The following is a 20,750-nucleotide window of genomic DNA, read 5'->3' as shown; positions in this document are numbered from 1 at the left end:
GAATAGGAGTGAAACACAAAGGCAGTGAAAATTGTTCCATATAGGAAAATTACTGAATCAACACAGGTTTTGGGTTTTATTAAGTGAGAATATTATTATATTTTTTGTGAAAATAATTTTTCCCATACAATGAATGGACATTCAGAAGGGAAAAAAAGCATTCTTTGATTTGCCTATTGGGTTCTTAGTTGCTTATTCATAAATATAAGCAGAGATCAATATTAAGTAAGCATAGCATGAAAACATATTTCTTTAAAGCAATTTGCTGCAACATGTAAGAACAACATGTACATATCAGGAATGGGGCATACCTCATTAAAATAAAGTTCTATTCAGGCATCAAGCACAATTGTTTTTTAAGAGGGGAATAATAGTGATTTTTTTAAAAGAAATCTATATAAAATTATGTAAATTGGGTTGAAAAAAGATACTGAAATTTGGAATATAATTTACAATATAAATATATAATATAATATAAATTTGGAATATAATAATAGACTAATATAATGTAATAATTAGGGAATAAATTAATGCAATTAAGTGAGTGGAACTGGAGCAGTTTGTTTCTTTTTCTTTTTTTTTTCTGGCTTTATGACAAAATCAGAGATGCTCTTTATATATTCATATATTCATTAACATATGAAATTCAGATTCTTGCAAGCAGCAGAATATTCATGCAGTATCTTGTGGCATGGATGTCATTGCCCTGCAGAAGTGAACATTGCTACCGATGGGTCTTTGAATCTTGTCTATGGGACATCAAACCATTCCTTACATCCTCTTCACATGTGTGAGTTTACGTTTGAATGATGAATCTGAAAAAAGCTCATCATCTTAGCAAAGTGCCACTGATTTGATTTATTCAAGGTGATAACCGGTTCACCTGTTAAGAATTTCCAGGCTACTTTAGTCTCAAAGGCAGGCAGTATGTAGAAAAAAGTCTCCAAATCATTTAGTGAGCATAACTGTTCCAGAATATCTATTGCCATCTTTTTTTCTCTTCAAATTGTTTTTCCAAAGTTGATTCTTCCACATAGTGCCATCTTCCATATGCTAACTGGGAGACAGTTACTGCAGTCAGATATATCTGGGGAGCACCTCATCTGAGCAAATCTGCCTTGGTGAAAGAAAGCACCAACCTATTACTCCATTTTTAACTCTTTTAATTTCCATCCTCTTTGTGTGGCTTCTCCACCCATCAAAATTCAACACACCAGGAGACTGGATAGTGACAAGATAGCTTCAATCTTTCTCCTTGCCTATTGAATTTACAAACGTTTAAAAATAATGATAAGATCTAAGTTAGAAAGATAATGCATTTCTATCCTGTTCTTTGTTTTTTATGATAAGGAAAAGAAACTACCCAATTATAGTTATACTATATTAAAAATCCAAACTATTTCTATCAGGCAATAATCATTTTGCACTAGAACAAAACCATCAAACAAGCAGATTCTTAACCACACGCTTAAAAATAAACAAGGAAGTTCCATCTCCAGACAGTGTGTCTGTCATTGCTAGGACTTAATTTATGGTTTTGCTTTGTTTTTTTAAAAGTAATGCTATTTTCTGACACAGTGAATGCACTTTATGCTTCATAGCTCAGCTAATGATTTTTTTAAAATTAAAGATGGGAATCTGAGGTATCTTCTTCCCTGGAGCTGGAGAAGAGAAGGGCACCTATTAAAAATTTACCTTCCTGTCATTCTCTGCAACATAGTGGACAAAAACAGACATGGATTCATTAAACAGAGAGATGAAAGGAAATTCATGCCACTTTGATCCTGATTTATATAAACTCCTTGCTGGATCATTGCAGACAGTGATATGGGTGCAAGTGAAGAACAATGCAACACAAGGCACTTCCACACAATGGCTTTATGCCCTCGGTTGTTGATTCCAGATCTGTCTGCGGTCACAGTGTGGGGCTGTTTTGAGATGTTGTTGACTTCCTTCTATTTCTATCCAGAGTTTGAAATTGCAACAAAGGTGTTTTTTTCCCTTTAAATTGTTGTGGCTCTGCAGCCCTTCTGGGCAGTTGATTTTACCATTAGTGGAAACTCTTTTCTCACTGTGTCTTCCACCACCTGGGCTCAACAAAGCCCTCAGCATGTCCTATCCCATAGAAGTTTAGTTTCCTGCTGATAGAACTAGTCTCCTCCTGTATGCATTGCTTAGAACTAATATCCTCTGCCCTCCAAACCAACCCAGACTGTTTTAGCAACATGTAACCCTGGTCACAGCTTTGGGGAAGATGTCTGGTTGCAAAATTGCCCACATACCACAATTCCATCTACACAATTTGCAGGAGTTTATAAATACAGTACACCAAAAGAACAAGGCTTGGCAACCAGAAGCATCAGCATCTGCCATGGTCAAAACAGGCAAGATGATGGACACAGTGCTGCATCTACTATGTTGCCTATTTTTAGCAACCCTGCAGATACCACTGGCCAGGACATTTTGCCTCATAGGAACCATGACTTTGTTTGTTGTGTTTCTTTATTTGAAAACCTGAAGAAAACGTTATGCAATGTCAGATTCGGCCTAGAAAGCACACACTGCTAGCGCAGAGCCACTGGTCAGTTCCACCGCCTCAGGCAACAGGTGATCAGGGCAGGGAAACAAGGTAACCGCAAGTTAACTACCGATAGGGGCGGGCAGTTAACGCGCAGCAGGAGCCAATTAGAAGTGGCAACACTGCAGCGCAGCCAGCTCCCCAGGCGCCCCGGGCGACTCCAGCTTACGATACACGATACACCGGGAGCGCAGCAATCCAGAGGCAATCGGTGGGCAATTCGAAACCAGATTAAAGCAGCCACTCCAACTCACCATAAGAAAAGCCCAAGGAATGCGAGGGCAAGACAGACAAAGGAAGAAGATTACAACACAACAGAAACCGGCTGAATCTGCCATCAAGGCGAGGGGAAGGAAGATCGCAATGGACAGACGGGTAGCCCAGGGCAAGGGGAAGGGGCAGAACCAAGGGGTAACTACAGGTTGGGGGGGAACCCTATAAAACTGCTGTAAGAAACCACGCCAAGCCAATGCTGGCTTTGTCTGTAACCGCTACACATTATGCCTGAATAAACCAGCTTTCATCCAAGCCTGTGCCTCACGAGGTTTCTGTTCAGTGCCGAATGCAGAGAACCTTACAATGCAACATAAACTTTAAAATGTAAATGTGGGTGCTGACTGTTTTGATTCCTTTTTGTGCAATGTGAGATTGGTCTTACTTAGGACTGGTAGTAGCTTAGAGAGTGGAATACAGGACAATGTTCTTTGCTGTCTCTATTAGTCAGCTGCAGAGAAAATGGGTGACTATTGATTGGGTCATGGTATTCTTTGCATTTCAGAAATCATGATGATTGTGAGTCAGTTTCAGGTGCTGTAATGGGCTGTGAGAATAACCCTGGGAGACAGGAGCGGGAGGACAGCAGCCTAGACAACATTCAGACAAGAGATATCTCAAACCACGAAGGAATGGAGGTGTAGGAAGCATCTCAGGAGGGACCCTCCCTAGGTCTCTGGAAAGTAAAGGCGAAGAAGGGGAGAAGTCCTTTCAGACTTGCAAGATTCTCCTACTGCAACCTTACAATGAAGGTAGTGTTAGTACTCATAGTTTTTGTTTCTTGTCTGGATTATCTCGAAGGGCTGACAAATGCCTCGTGAGGGATTGGTGGATAGAAATACAGATTGTATGGAAATATTCTGACAAAGCCATTTAAGAAGCATAAGAAATACATCTGGACAGTTCTTTGGAAATGCGTTCAACAGTGAAAACTGAATCTTCTCTACTTCCCTTGGCTCCAAATTGAGCAGAGGACGGCTTCCAGTTTGGTATGGTGACATACAGATTTATGATTACAGTCATGTACCAGTTTAAGGGGCTATCTCATATTTTTGTCTCCTTATTGATTTAGATTACTGCTAAATTATTTCTTTTCGTGGTGATAATTTGTGGGTCTGAAGTTCAGAAGACAGAGCAGGAATCACTCCCTCCTCTCAGAAGGAACAGCTTCTCAGAGAAGAAAGAAAGAAGAAAAAACAAGTTCAAACAAGGGCCAGATTCAGCTGGAGGCTGCAAAGGAAAAAAAAAATCCAGAAAACCCATTGTGTTTGTTAGGACATTGTGAGATAGCCTGAAACCTTTTGATGTATGTGAGTTCAGCGATCACTCAATTGTACTTGGTAAAGGGCTCCCCCTCCCTCAAGTGGCTACTTTGAAATCTACAATGGAATGTCCTGGGAGGTTGAAATGCTCTAATATTACTTTGTCCTTGACTGAGTCCTGATGTCAAACTTTGTATCCATTAATTCTTTTGCACAACGTGTGGCCCATTTGTCTTACCTAGAGTCCAGAGAGGCATTGCTGGCAGATGATGGTATAGATCACGTTAGAGGAAAAGCATGGAAGTCACCTCTAATCTAGTATGTGAATTTGTTGGGGCCTATGATTATGCTGTTGATATAAATATGGGAGCAAGTAGACATCTGGGTTTGTTGCAAGATCTAATTCCTATGTTAGCATCATTGTTCTGTTATTTTTTGTTGCTTGAGAGAATCTGTTTCAGGTTGGATTGCTGTCTGTATGCAAGTATGGGCCTGCCACCAAGTGCCTGAGAAACTGCATTGTCCAATATACCGTATTTTTCCATCTATAAGACGCCCCTATGTATAAGATGACCCCCATTTTTCCAACCCAAAATTAAGAAATCAATATTTTAAAGATAAAGCAGAACACATTTTTATTTAGTAATTAGGTAACATTTACATGATACACTCAGTGGGAGGAGGTCCAAACTGTCTTGCTGCAGCTCTGTTTCCATGCTCTTTTGCATAACTGATTACATTCAATCACGAGTGAAAATATGGCAATAGCTTGTCTCTGCAAACAGACTACCTCCAATTGGTTTGTTCAGCATCAGCTGACGTCAGTTACATAAGGCTCATGATTGGAGGAAGTCTGTTTGCAGAGACAAGCTATTTCACTCATGATTGGAGGCTAGTGATAGGAGGAAGCCTGTTTGCAGAGACAAAGTATGGGCACTTTCGCAACCGCGCGGTTCTCTCCTCGGCTTACTTCCTTGCATAAGACTGTCAGGGTATTACCCTGGAGTAAAGAATTTCTCAGTGAGAATATGGACTTGACAGAGGACAGCTTGACTGTGTTTGCAATCCCCGCAACCTGCCCAGAGCACACACCTGTAGGGTATGGCAGCATGACACAGCACAAACCACTGTATATAGCAAAGTGCACCATGGGTTATAGTTGTAGCTAGTGATAGGATATTGTGATATTGGACTGTGGACTGCTTATTTTGTCTCACTCACGGAGCACCACTACACGGAGTGTACGCTGCACACCCCGACAAAGACACCCTTCAATTTTTAGTGTAACGATTTTAGAAAAAAGTAGTGTCTTATAGATGGAAAAATATGGTAGGTTGTAGCTGTAATGATTTGTGTGAATGACCTTGGGAGACAGGAGGAAATGCAGAAGACTAGTCAACAGTCAGATAAGAGGCAGCTGAGCCCACAGAAGGAATGGGGATGTGGCAAACATCTCAGAAGGGACCCTCCCTGGGTCTCTTGGACTGTAAAGATGGGGGGGGGGGGGGAGATGTACTTTCAGACTTGCAAGATTTTGTTAATGTAACCTTACAGTAAAGACAGAGCTAGTACTTCTGGGTGTGCTTCTTGTCTGGACCAACTCACAAGGCTGACAGTAGCTTATTAATAATGTGTTTCAGTGGCTCAAACTCTGAACTGTAGGTGACAACCAGTTGTGCTGTTCTGTTTTTGTGGTTTGTCTTTTAATAGGTTCTCTCTGGGAATTGATTTGACTTTATCAAATTGCATATTGATCTCACCGGGTAGGTATTTCAGTCTCCTAAATGCCTAGTTTTATTCTGTCAGTTGAGCATCTCTATCAAGTGGGTCAGAACAAATATAGCTGTTGCATAGAGTCTAGCTATAGATACTAGATTTGATGATGTGTTCTGGATAGAAGCTTGAAGCATTTAGATATACAGTACATGGCTATCTGTAGGTTTCCCATATAACATGGTGTTTATGTTTCTGTTGTGTAGTTTTACCATAACATCAAAGAAATTGTCTTGTTCTGTAAATAGATCGAGGGTGAAGTTGAGGGTGGTATGAAAGTTGTCGAGATCATGATAAATTAGATGATTCATTTCCATGGGTCCAAATGATGAACATGTCATCAATTAATCTCAAGTAAAGGAGGAGGTTCAAAGGGTAAGAGTTGAGATACTGCTGTTTTAGGTCAGCCATGAAAATGTTGGCATATTGTGAAGCCATGCATGTGCCTATGGCTATGTATGTACAAAATTACATAATCTGATGACAAAGCATGCTGTGTTCACATCAGTGATAATCTTGATGGCTTGGGTATCATGCCTCAATATCTATGATAGTTAAAATAATATTGTTAGGGAGATTGCCAGTGGATTTCAATCTTCTTAGGAAGTTTGTGATGTCACTTATGTAGGTGGGAGTGCTGGTGGCCTAAGGTCTGAGCACAGAATCCATAAAATTTGATATTCCAGTTGTGATTGTTCCGATGTTTGAGACAATGAAATGGCTCAGGTTGCTTGGTTTGTGCATTTGGAGAAGTAGGTAGAGGACACCTGGTCAGGGTTCCTGGGGTGTCTCCATGTAGGTATGGTCTTGTATGTCCTTTGGAAACTTTTTCATCAGATTGCACAGTTCTTTCTGATGGTTTGCTGTGAAATCTGAGGATAGAAGTTGGTAGAATGTGATGTCAGAAAGTTGCTTCTTGGCTTCCTTGACATAATTCACCATATTCATACTGACAACTGTTCCTCCTCAATTGGCTTGTTTAATTATGATGTCATTGTTCTTGAGGACTTTGAATATCATCTCATTTTGCCCTACTGAGATTGTTGTGCAATGGGTTTTTTAATTAATGATTGTGGCTTGAATTTGTTGGCAAAAGCATTCAGTATAGAAATCCAATTCATTGTTACAACCATATGAGGGCATCCATTCAGTATTTTTAATGCATTTCTGTGTTATCCCAGGATGTACTGGGTTGACCATGGCTGCACGTCTCTGTCTTACGTCTTCTCTTGAAAGTATTCCTAGACTCTCAAAGGGCGAAAAAATGTTTCAAGGTCCCCACAGAGTTTAATATTTTATGTTTCTTTAGTTTGGCTGATTGTAGGTTCACAGCATTGGACGGGGGTGGGTGGTGTCTGTGGAATCCTTCCATTATGAGGAGTGGATGCTTATAGAAGCTTGCAGAGTTTGTTTTCTTTCTTTTTTCCCCAAGGAAATGAGTTCTGTAATGAAAATTTGTTGTCTTGTTTTAGCTAAGTCCTGATGTAATTGGAGTTCCAGAATAGAGATAAAATTGGTGATTAACTTTTGCTTGTAAAGGATGCTGATCAGATAGTTTAGGAATTTCTTGGAAAGAATCATCCTTGGCTGTAGTCTGTGCGGTATGTAGATATTTTGGTTTAATATTTATAATATTCTGAATTACATACCAGAAATTTGGAAATTATCATAACATGAAGTGCTATAAATGTATTGATCATTTACAAGGGAATGTCTATGTCCCATGATCAATAAACCTATAGTTTACAATAAATCATGGGTTACAAGGGAAAGTCCAGTCCATCCCAGATTTATAGACTAATGATGCATCTTCATTTCATGCTTTTGAACTAGTTTTACACTGAAAAAAATTGAACAATCTTATTCTGTGAGGTCAAAGTTTAATGCTGTATTTAAAGACTGAGCTTTTTTATATGTATCATTTTTTCCCCCCCTTTTCCTTTCTTTTCCTTTTTCCTTTTCCCCTTTTTCTGGTTCTTTTCCTTTTTTGTGCCTTTTCTCTTTATTCCTGTATATAAAGCACATTTTAAAAATGAGCAAAGGAGAGTTAGCATTGTGTGTTTAACTGCTAAATGATTTTTTTTCCTAAGAGAGACAATTTTAAAAAGTGGTGGGAATCTTTATAAATTATTATTTAACCTAATTGGTTTTCCTAATTGTCTTTTTGAGCATGGGTGGAAATGGAGGGAAGAGATTCAAATCTCTGCTTAAAATATCTGGATAACACATTTCAGCACATACGCAATGGGAGTAGATCCTCCACCATCTTAGCATGTGAACCATGGACGCTTGAGTGTATGATTTAATTGTTCTGAATAGATAATACTGATACATCTATTACCTTTGATTTTTTTTTAACTGCAAGTAACTCTCCTAATACTTTCTGTACTTCTTTTTAAAGGATCATCTCTTTCATCTAGAAGCTCACAGATTTGAGAAAGGAAGGGGCAGATGTCCATATGCACCAAGTTCCTCCTTCATCTCCACTTTATATGGTAATAACATTAGAACTCGTTTCCAATTTTCTTCATCTCTCCAAGGTTTGCCATTATTCCTCTATGATCTACAATGCATCAATTCTATTTTTGTTTACTTATTTCAGGTTTCATAGGACTGACTCATATAGTGTCAGGATTGGTCTGTCATCTGTCTTGCCTGTTACATCACACTGGGGAAATGTCAGGTGTTGTCTAGAACATTGTTACACTGACTGACTGTATTATGGCAAGACATTGTTGTTACTTAGCATGTAATTATTCTGAATGTGGGCAGAAATCAAAATCATGCCATCTTCTCCTGCCACAGTTTCAAGGATTCCTTTTGGAAATTCAGTCCAAAGCCTACAAAATGGAGATTACAGATCTAAACATGTTTCTCCATAATAGGAAATTTCCCAACTTTCATTTCTGCATTTTATGAGAGCTCATGCAGTACTCATTCACAGATGCATTTAGCAGGCTTTCAATGTAGTTTGGAAATCTTAATATGATATCCATCCTATTTTATATTAGTATTACCCAACGCAAAAGGCATCTTTGGAACTATGTTAGCTAAGGTAACATTTATCCCAAACTATCAGTGTTAATAGGACAGTAAGCAGTCATTTGTTGTTCTCCCATGTGCTTGAATCTGAAACCAGACTCAGAAAAAGATATGACACAGTGAGAAGGAAATGTAGCCATGGGTTTGGGGCTGAATGACCTTAAGCCAGTGCAGGATCTCCATCTCCAGTGGGCATACTAAGTGTAGAAGACAATAGAATGTGCTTCAATAATACTTGCATAGGTATTTTGATTCAAAGTTCCAAGATGGTTGCTTCTTTAGTACTCTTCTAATTCCAGCACAAACTATTTAGAGATATTCAGAGCTTATCAATATTGTTTCCTTGTAGAAGTAAACAGGGAGGAATACATGTCCTCATAGGTGCTCCTAGAAATGTGTTCTGTTCTTTTGTTCTAGTTTAGTATAGGAGAAAGTAAGCACTCAGAGTAGAATATGGAACAGATTTATTTAATCACACTTATCAAACTTTGTCCATTCAAACCATCCATCCACATAGCATTCCTACTTGGATAAGTAGATGCTTGGATAAACATAATTTGCCACCAGAGGGTTGCATTGCAAGAGTACTTCTGCTCTTGATGCATTACACTGCAGAGCCAGGGTAGGCAAGCATCACTGATATCTGAGCAGAATTGCAGTAAATCTTCTGGCTTGAAGTATGGCCTTGTCTCTCTGTTCTGTCTCCCCACCCCCCACCCATTTATCATGCTGGAAACTTCTAAACACTGTGGTTCCCACTCCCTTCCCTGGCTCTTTCTTGTGCATACATGCAACATTCATGCCAGCAAGGCACTTTTCTTTATTTAACAATTGTTCATTATAGGTTATAGAGAAAAATCAGACCAATAAACCTAAATTTCCTGCCTGATTGTTAAGATAAAAATGATTAAAATAGTAGCATTTATAAGGGAGTTTACTAATTGGTGCAGATGTTAAGAAGAGTGGATAGCCAGTCATATTCTCCACCTATAGAAATGAGAAGTTATGGAAAGATTCTAGGATACGTCACTGGAGACAAAGTGGATTGGTAAATTGATGAACAGCTGAATTAACTAGATTTTTTCCTATCTTGTCTTACATTATTTGAAAGGGTGCCTGGACTCTGATTAGCAATTTTTCAGTTAGTCTAAATCTGAATATTAGTACAATTGTACTCCCTTTTTGGATGGGAGACATTGCTCTCTTTTATTGTTCAGAATGTTATCTTAAGATACTAAGTCTTTCACGAAATCATCTATTGGAATACATTACTGGATCTCATTTTTCACATCCTTCCAGCTGTTCATGCTCATCTCTGATACAATAATGCTGATTTGGAATAGAATACAGGTAATCCTCAACCTATGACCATTCACTCAGCAACCATTCCAAGTTATGACAGTGCTGAGCAAATGGTGGTTACGACTGGTCCTCAGAGTTCCAGCCATCCCAGCACTCCTGCGATCATGTGATCATGATCTGAGTGCTTGGCAACCTATTTGCACTTATGACTGGTTGCCAAGTAATTTGCGATCACGTGATTGCCATTTGCAACATTCCCTGCCAGCTTCCCCAGAAAATCAATGGGAAAGCCGACAGGGAAGGTTGCAAGTCATGGGGTAAGTCTCCCCCGCCCATGCATCCTCCCCTAGCCCCTCTGCACTTGAGCCACGGTAGCCACTCAGGCACTCCCAGGCACCCACCCTGACCTGCATGGCGCCTCTTGTGCACCTCCTCATACTCTCACGCACCCTTCCTGACCCACACAGCACCTCTCGTGCATCCTTGTGCATTTTCCCCAACCCTCCGCAATCTGTGCAGTGCCTCTTGAGCATCCTACCCAACTCTGACTGACCTCTGCAGCGCCTCTTGTGCACCTCTCCCCAACCCTCCCCCACACCTCTGCACACCCCCTCACTCCCTCCCCCACCTGGCAGCACCCACTTACCTGCCTGCAACTTCCTGCCAGCTACCCTGCTGATTTTGGTTGTGGGAATCCAGCAGGAAGTTGCCTTGCCTAACAACTGTGGGATTTAGTTAATGATGGCAACCAGGACTGCAGGGATTGCCATCACTAAGTGATGTAGTAAAAAAATCACTGAGTATATTCATAAAGGTTACTTTCTGCTCAAACATGGATGCTCAAACATGAATGATCAAACACGGGACTTTATTTTTCTCTGACATTACCCAGTCAGTAATCCCATGCATAGATTAGATTCAATTTGCCTTTATGTTACAGGATGCTATATTCTGTCACTCCCTCTTCATATATGCCTATTCTTTCTTTGGATTTGCTGAGATACATTCATTTAAAACAAAACATTAGTTATTTTAATCTACATGTTTTCATATGAATATTTATGAATTTGCAACAGTCATCTCTCCCACTAAGCATATGATGTCCCTTAATTCAAATCTTCAGTCACCAATTGGGGTCTGATGGAGAATTATTTCTTCAACTAATACAGAAAGCAGTGATCTCTGTGCATACTTTATGGAGCTAAGTGTTGCAACATGCATATTGAATCTGCAAAACCCAGAACCTTCTTCCTATGTACTGACAATCCAGTTTAGATTGGGTTTCATCTGAATAAAAGGTTTATATAATTTATTAGGGTGGTGCAGCATTTTGGATTCAGTGAGGACCTTCAGAGCACACAGCAGCATGAACATAGTGCCTCTCTCCAGCACTTTAAAGCTTTTCCTGGGGTTTCACAATGTGTTCCAAGTTGTAGTTGTTTTAAAAAGCTTCAGATTGGTGCCATATTCACATGCTCCAAAATATCTTTTTGGAATTGAGACCAAAGTATTCAACAGCACTATAATCTATAGCCTCATGGCACACTTTGGCAATTTAAAATATATTGCATATATTTATTATTTTTAAGAATCCTTAGGATTCAGAGTAACTTTTACAGAAATGACTGAGAAATGAGGATAAAATATAGTATGATCTTTTGTGGTTTTGTGTGCATTAGGTTAAAATATTGGGCAAACTCCAACCAACATTAAGCTTTTCTAAAACATACTGATTTCAATGATTAAATTTCAATTTAAGCACTTGCTTAAATTTTCCTCAGTAACAAAGAAGACTTTTAAATGTTCCTTCCCTGCCACTTTTATTTTATTTTGTTGCTTGTTTAAATTTTTCCTGTGAATTAGCTTTACAATTCAGTTTGGGGCATATTATTTGATACTAAGGCAAAGCAGTAAGGAACAATTCTACTCTTGAATGAATAAATTCTGTATAACAATCAGGAAACAGAATAAGCTTTCAACCATAGATAACGCTATATAAAAATCTTAAATGATTAGATATATTCCATAAAGTGGTTAAAATGCTTAGATATATTCCATAAAGAATTTTGTGACCCAAATATCTAAAACAAATGAATTCTCCAGTCTGCTTTCAATAAACCAAGTGTTTACCTTTTAATAGAACTCACTGGCAACTTGACAGAGACCACAGTTCTTGAAAGAAATATTGCTTTCTTTAGGCGTGTGGCTTTTGATAAATAGTATGTCACTTATCTGCATCCTTTCTACTCGAGAAGTATTCTATAGCTGAGTATTAAATGAATTCCCTCCACCATTGGTGGTAGGACGTATTTTCCTCAGTTTAGTCCCCATTATTTCCAGTTATTCCCTCAAGTGCTGCCTCATCATTGTGTTTGTGATGAGGGAGGGATGAGCAAAGAATGTCAGGAGTATATACTCCCAATAGGGTCATTGAAAGCGTGAAGGACATCCCAGCTGCCCAGCTAAAGCAAGCAGGCACCCATATGAAGCAGCACCAATATAGGAAGATGCTGGAGGTGGAAGATCACTCAAGCAAAAACAGCAAAGGGATTTCATACTGAGAGGGAGAAGGCAGTGGTAAAGCACTTCTGTATTTTGTCATGGAGAAACAATATAAATTGATTGATGATATAGTCCAAATGTTATAATGCCAGTATATTAGATAATGATATAGTATCAGTCAGATGCCACTCAATAAACTACTAAGGAAGGATCTTTCAGAGACCTAATGTGTCTATGATGTGACTATATTATATACTATATACTATGATGTGGTTTTCAAGTCATCTAGTTGCTGATGTTGCCATCCTGGGAGGATACAGCAAAGATAGTACTTGGATACAATGCAGTCAATTACCAAATAATACCAATTAGACTTCATAGACAACGCTTTAATGTTTATTTATTAAATTTATATACCACTTGACTCCCAATGACTCTGGCTGGTTTACAAATTGTTAGAAACATAATGTGTTTCTATTATATAATAATATAATAATTATATCTTTATATATCATTCATTCATCATTCCTTTCAACCGTGTCTGATTCTCAGAGCTTGCTTGGACAAGTCCCTGCAGTTTTCTTGGCAAAGTTTTACAGAAGTGGTTTGCCCTTGCCTGCTTCCTAGGGTTGAGAGAAAGTGACTGGCCCAAGGTCACCCAGCTGGCTTTGTGCCTAGGTGGGACTAGAACTCACAGTCTATCAGTTTCTAGCCTGATGCCTTAACTACTACACCAAGCTGGTTCTCATATATTGTACAAGACATGATAATAATATTAAGATTAGCCATGTTTATGCTTCGACCACTGATGCCTAAGAAGAAAAGGTTGACAAGTTTTATGGTCATGTTCAATGTGAAATTGACAGAACTGGCAAGCAAGATATGCTGCTTGTGATTAGAAATTGGAATGCCAAAGTTGGAAAAAGTAAGGAGGAAAACATTGCTGGACTGTATGCCCTAGGAAACAAATGAAACAGAGGAAAACTTATCAGTTTCTGCCAATCTAATGATTTCCTCATTGCTAACAGTCTTCTGTTACCAAAGTGACACCTATATACACAGACATTTCTAGAGGAATATACAGAAATTAAATTGACTGTATTATAGCACAAGAAATTGGAAGAGCTCAGTTACAATATCAAAGATGCCATCAGCAGCTAACTACAGAACAAATCATGAATTGTTCATGTGCAAGTTCCAAGTTAAGCTAAAGCAGGAGAAAAAAGCCAGCCAGTTTCCACAATATGACCACATGGCCACTGTTTTCAAGAAGAACATTAGGAATCATTTGAAGTCCTAAACCTCATTGAGAGAGAACCAGAGAAACTGTAGAATGAGACCAAATACATTGTTATAGATGAATGTGAAAAGAGACTGCTAATGACCAAGAAATTGAAGAAAACTAAATGGATGTCAGAACAAAGGGTGGAAATTGCCAAGAAGATAAGAGTAGTCAAAGCTAATTAAGACAAAGATCTCAAGAAGGAACTTAACAAAGAATTTCAGACAGCTTTTAGAAGAGATAAAAAAGGGTATTACAATGATATCTGTAAATACATTGGTGATGGAAGCTGGCATAGGAAAACAAGGAAAGTCTTCCAAAACTCAGTATGAGGTTCCAATCTCAAATTGTTATGCTAATGAACATAATGGTGTTCTTTAGAACATAACACCAGTGACAGATAGTAACTGATTCCAAGAAGATGAAATAAAAATGGAAGAAGCACTAAAGATGCCGACATCCAAGATATCTCAGAAGATATTCCATGTTTACAAGAACCTCTAGTATTAGAAAATGAAGTTAGATCAGCACTTTAGTCATTACCAAGTCAGAAGACTAAAGAAATTGGCAGAAAATCTATAGAAATATGGTAAGTAATAGAGGAAGGTTCTAACCAACCCAGGAAAATCTGGAGAATGACACGGTGGCCAACGGCTTGGAAGAGATCAATCTATGAAATATGATCAAAGAAAAAAGACTTGTGTGCAAGCTAACATACAGTACAAATAATGCTTAGAGCCCTACCTGGAAACAGAGATGCCACAAACTAGTACTAGGTAGAATAGCAGTGAAGACCTTGGGAAAGATATTAAAATGCTATGATATATTCACAAAGATTAGAATCATGCAATGTTTCTCCCTGTGACATTCTATGGAACAAAAGTTGGACTTTGAATGAGGAGGATAGAAAGAGTATTGATGCTTTTGAACATTGGCATTGGAGAAGACAGTACCATGGATAACCAAGAAAACAAAGAAATGGATCATAGAACAAATCAGTTCAGAGTTCCCAGTAGAGGCAGAAAATACCAGGGTCAAACTACCATATTTTGACCAACATGCCCTTCCTCTTTAATTTCCTTGGGGAAATTAAAATGTTGCAGTTCAAAATTTTGCTTTAGAGTTCATTTCATGAGCCCTGCATCACCTTTCTCTTGCCAACAATGACTGTACATTGGTGGAAACTTTAAAAAGCACATATGCATAGAAATTTTTCTATGCAAGCTACAGCAAATGTCCACAATGTGATGACTTTCAATTGTCATGGGTGTTTGTAGACCAACACAGGTGAATATGTTTATCTGCAAATGCCTGACATTTCAGTGAATGAACTTGTTTGTTACTGAAATGAGTGTTGGCCTTCACTGGTATATGTCCAAAATGTGGGAAAATATATTTTGTTTTTCCAAACTTTGTTAAATAAATCTAATCAGAGGCTGTTTTGTTGCATCAAAATGTCATCATAGAAGGAAGGTGTAGTCCTATGTGTGGATTAATACTTCAATATTCTAGAAAACGCTTAATCAGACAATTCAGGCTAAGCATGAACATTCTCACTGAAAGTAGATTTACTGCCAAGTAAATATAACATTATTAATTATAGACCTTTGAAAATCCTACCACTGAAAAAATGCTGACTGTATGCCTTGCAAGAATTGCCAGTAAAAATGAGTTTGAAATAAGTTACATATTTTCTAAAGAGCTGATCTGCTCTTTAAATTTCTCAATGGATCATTTAAACCATAGGTGTACAACTATGCAAATTTTCCAGTACATTTGCCAAGTTAATTCCATGATTGGAATAGGCTATTAGTTGTACTTAATCAAATAGGCTATTTGGGGAAATGATTGCAGTTATTGAAAAGTTTTCGAAGATGTTTGTTTTGTTGTCTTCGGGGTTTTTTTCCCCCACAAAAAATATGCAACACCCTTCAGAAAAGTTAAAATAAATACGGTTGTGTGTTAGCCATAAAGAGGGGTGGCATTTAGGCCCTTTAAAGTTTTAAAAGCAAAGAAAAACACAATGAACTTTACCAGTCAGACTTCATTAGCCAACTCATATGGGATTGCAGAGAAAGGCTGGAAAGCCTTAGAACCAGATGGGGTTTCTTTAAGACATCAAACCTCCACCCACTTCCAGTTGACCAGAGGCCACTCAAGTAATGTGGGGCAGTAGGGGCTGCAGAGAGCTGGCATAGCCTCAGGACCAAGAAAGTAGAATAAGACTGTAGAAGCCCAAAATTATGGAACATTGAAGAGTGAACCACAGATATGCAATAATACAATAGATAATATAGATGCATATCATACATAATTTTTATTTTACAAAGATGCCCCCACTCAAAGCTAACTCTGGAGGGCAATAAGAAAAGAATCTAGAACATAGATACAGTGGGGCAAAAAAGTATTTAGTCAGCCACCAATTGTGCAAGTTCTCCCACTTAAAAAGATGAGAGAGGCCTGTAATTTTCATCATAGGTACACCTCAACTATGAGAGACAAAATGAGAAAAAAAATCCAGAAAATCACATTGTCTGATTTTTAAAGAATTTATTTGCAAATCATGGTGGAAAATAAGTATTTGGTCACCTACAAACAAGCAAGGTGTCTGGCTCTCACAGACCTGTAACTACTTCTTTAAGAGGCTCCTCTATCCTCCACTCGTTACCTGTAGTAATGGCACCTGTTTGACCTTGTTATCAGTATAAAAGACACCTGTCCACAACCTCAAACAGTCACACTCCAAACTCCACTATGGCCAAGACCAAAGAGCTGTCAAAGGACACCAGAAACAAAATTGTAGACCTGCACCAGGCTGGGAAGACTGAATCTGCAATAGGCAAGCAGCTTGGTGTGAAGAAATCAACTGTGGGAGCAATAATTAGAAAATGGAAGACATACAAGACCACTGATAATCTCCCTTGATCTGGGGCTCCATGCAAGATCTCACCCTGTGGGGTCAAAATGATCACAAGAACGGTGAGCAAAAATCCCAGAACCCCACGGGGGGACCTAGTGAATGACTTGCAGAGAGCTGGGACCAAAGTAACAAAGGCTACCATCAGTAACACACTATGCTGCCAGGTGTAAGGGTTGCCCTGTTCGACAGAGAAACTCCTGTGACATGTGTGGTTCACAAAAGAGGTTTACTCATGTGTAATGTAGCAGTCACAAGCAAAGCCAGGACTGGCTTGGTACATTTACATTACTCCTTTATAGTTGTCTCAATCCCCCCCCCCCTGTGGGCTAGGTTACATATTACACCTAGGTTGCTAGGTTACATATTACAAATTAGATTGCAGATTGCCCCTGTAATCCCCCCCTTCTACTGGAATGGCAGGTTCAGCCCAGTTCTCTTGTTTCTTTGATTGTTGTTGCCTATGGTGTGGTCGTTGCCTTCGTTGGGGCTTCTGTGTGTGCACAGCTGGGGCATCCCCTCACGCTGATCTCTTCCTCAGTTCCCGGCTCTCTCCTTTGTCTATAGCGCCTGCGGCCCTCTGGCGTTAACACAACGCATCCGCTCCAGATTAGTGAAGTGGTGCCAGGTGGCCCATTCATTAGCTTGCGGTTTCGCATTTCCTCTTTCTGCGCTGGCGCTCGAGTAGTGAAATTGACTAAATCCTGCAGTGCCAGACGTGTCCCCCTGCTTAAGCCAGTACATGTCCGGAGTGGTGAAATTGACTAAATCCTGCAGTGCCAGACGTGTCCCCCTGCTTAAGCCAGTACATGTCCGGGCCCGTCTGAAGTTTGCTAGAGAGCATTTGGATGATCCAGAAGAGGATTGGGAGAATGTCATATGGTCAGATGAAACCAAAGTAGAACGTTTTGGTCTAAACTCAACTCGTTGTGTCTGGAGGAGAGAGAATGCTGAGTTGCATCCAAAGAACACCATACCTACTGTGAAGCATGGGGGTGGAAACATCATGCTTTGGGGCTGTTTTTCTGCAAAGGGACCAGGACGACTGATCCATGTAAAGGAAAGAATGAATGGGGCCATGTATCGTGAGATTTTGAGTGAACACCTCCTTCCATCAGCAAGGGCATTGAAGATGAAACGTGGCTGGGTCTTTCAGCATGACAATGATCCCAAACACACACAACACAACGAAGGAGTGGCTTCGTAAGAAGCATTTCAAGGTCCTGGAGTGGCCTAGCCAGTCTTCAGATCTCAACCCCATGGAAAACCTTTGGAGGGAGTTGAAAGTCCGTGTTGCCCAGCGACAGCCCCAAAACATCACTGCTCTAGAGGAGATCTGCATGGAGGAATGGGCCAAAATACCAGCAACAGTGTGTGAAAACCTTGTGAAGACTTACAGAAAATGTTTGACCTCTGTCATTGCCAACAAAGGATATATAACAAAGTATTGAGATGAACTTTTGATATTGACCAAATACTTATTTTCCACCATGATTTACAAATAAATTCTTTAAAAATCAGACTGTGATTTTCTGGATTTTTTTCCCCCATTTTGTCTCTCATAGTTGAGGTATACCTATGATGAAAATTACAGGCCTCTCTCATCTTTTTAAGTGGGAGAACTTGCACAATTGGTGGCTGACTAAATACTTTTTTGCCCCACTGTAAAATGCTGTTTCAGAAACTGAAGCTATGACAAGCCATATCTGAATCTGCTGTGGAAGCCTAGGAAAGACACAGCTGTTTCATGACCTAAAGAGAGAAGCTTAGTGCTCTTATAGAAATCAAAGGTTTTCTCTTACGTAGGCCTACTTTCAGATATCATAAAAAGCTAGCCCGGGGGAGTCCAATGGTTAGAGCCCTGCCTGTAACTTTAGAAGAGCCAGGCTGAACAATCTGGGTCATAAGGCTACACACACACACACACACACACCGCTGCATGTCTGTATTTCTGTAGATGTCACGGTTTTATCTCCTAAAGCTGAGAATTAGGGAATGTGATTACATAATTATTTTGTGGACTCTGCCATGAAGTAGCACTTCACTACTGGCTGCTAAAGCTGATTTTGTGTGCTAATGTTTTACTCAGCTTCAGTGCCACATGAGTTTGAAATCAATATTTATTCAGGATTAATCAAAGCCTAAGAAATCATTTCACATTTGCAGCTGGAACCAGGAAAGATTTCTGAGCCTATCTGGTAGATTGTTTAAATTATTCAAGTCATTATTTAAAATAATAGCATAATTACTTTCAAATTAATTTAAACAAAATTAAATCCATCCTTATCAAGTTAAAATTTTAAATCCTTTAGAAAATACACTAATTATCAAAATAATAATAGTTATCATTTTAGTTGTGATATTTAAATTAGAAAATATGTTTGTTTTCTTTTGAGTTTTAAAAAGGAAGAAAATATTCTGAGAGTTTACCATTATTTTTATATGTATATGTTGCTTTCCACTATTTTGTGGATTGGCTGCCATCTAGTGGTAAATATATGTGATTTCTTTGATTCCCCTGATACCTACTGTATATATTTTAAGAAATGCAGCAATGACTTAGAAACCTAATTGCCTTTAGCTTATGCTAGTGGAAATGTAGTGCCTAATGTTAGGTTACTGAATCTCTGCTACAGCTCTAGTAATTTGTAGAATAACTCATAAATTTTGTCCCACTATTATATATCATATATTTGTTTTAACCTCATAGCATATATACATCAAAATCAAGCAGGCTTTTCCACATTTGTAATACTTAGAATTACAAGTTAGGCTTGATTGCTGTTCTATGTTAGGAGAAAATAAAACCGCTCTCCACATAAAAAATAGAAGTATATGCTGACTCCTTTGTGATAGCCTAGATTTCTACATGCGCGGACAGCTTTGTTGTCAGAAGACCATTATGGTATACAACTGAAGTGCTACACTCCAAGAATAGAAGTCATTTGTTGCACATGTCTTTGTGATAAAGAGAAAATGCCAGCCTTGAGTACAGGTAGTCCTTGACAACAACCACAGTTGGGACTGGAACTTCCATCACTAAGCAATGTGGTTGTTAAGTGAGTCGTGCCTGATTTACAACCTTTTTTGCCACGGTTGTTAAATGAATTAAGCAATCACACAGTTGTTAAGTGAATCTGAATTCCCCCATGGACTTTGCTTGTCAGAAGCCCCCTGGGGGATGATCATATAACCCCAGGATGCTGCAACTGTGGTAAATACATGCTGGTACCACGTGCCTGAATTCTGATCACATGACCATGGGGACACTGCAACAGTCATAAGTGTGAGGATTGGTTTTAAGTCACTTTTTTCAGCGCTGTTGTAACTTTGAATGGTCATTAAATGAATGGTCGTAAGTCAAGGACTACCTGTATCTGCAGAGTCAGGTCCTGCTAAGCAGAAAGGCTGTTCTGATGAGGGAGCAGGTGAGGGTTGGAGAAGCAGGTTGAGGGAGACAGCAGATGCCAGAGAACTGCAAAGAGAAACCTCAGGAGAAAGCACTTGCTGGATTACCCTTATCAGGCCTGTACAAACTCCCCAACCCTTCTACACTGCCTGGCCTGGATTCAACTCATTGCCTAGACCAAGAAGAGAGCTAGTTCCTCAAGCTGGCCAGCTTCCTCAGGAGGGGAGAAAGGGAGCCAGAGCCTACGGTAGGAAAGAGCTGCTTATACACCAGAGCTGAGGCCAGGAGGGTTACTGAGACTGTTGATGCCAGAACAGTTTACCTCCTGGGTTTGACATTTGATTCTGAATGTGGAGTCCTTGGTCTGAACTGCTCCTACAGTCTATTCTTGTTTTCAACCCCTGTCCTGA

General features: G+C 39.3%; 1 protein-coding gene across 2 annotated transcripts in view; it reads left to right on the top strand.

Moving 5' to 3' along the window:
* The window catches only part of SEMA3E (semaphorin 3E), a 237,860-nt gene that overhangs the window by 170,871 nt on the left and 46,239 nt on the right, over nucleotides 1–20,750 (top strand). For both annotated transcript variants that reach the window (XM_088134819.1, XM_088134820.1), the window contains one exon: nucleotides 8,288–8,381. In XM_088134819.1, coding sequence (XP_087990945.1) covers nucleotides 8,288–8,381 — 94 coding nt within the window. The remainder of the gene's footprint in view (nucleotides 1–8,287; nucleotides 8,382–20,750) is intronic.

This window comes from Python bivittatus, unplaced genomic scaffold (genome assembly GCF_059951505.1).
Source record: "Python bivittatus isolate LINGU-HERP-01145 unplaced genomic scaffold, Pbiv_v1 ctg000120_np1212, whole genome shotgun sequence".
Taxonomy (NCBI): Eukaryota; Metazoa; Chordata; class Lepidosauria; order Squamata; family Pythonidae; genus Python; species Python bivittatus.
Note: the sequence above shows the minus strand (reverse complement) of the source record. Positions and strands in the feature narration are given on the sequence as shown.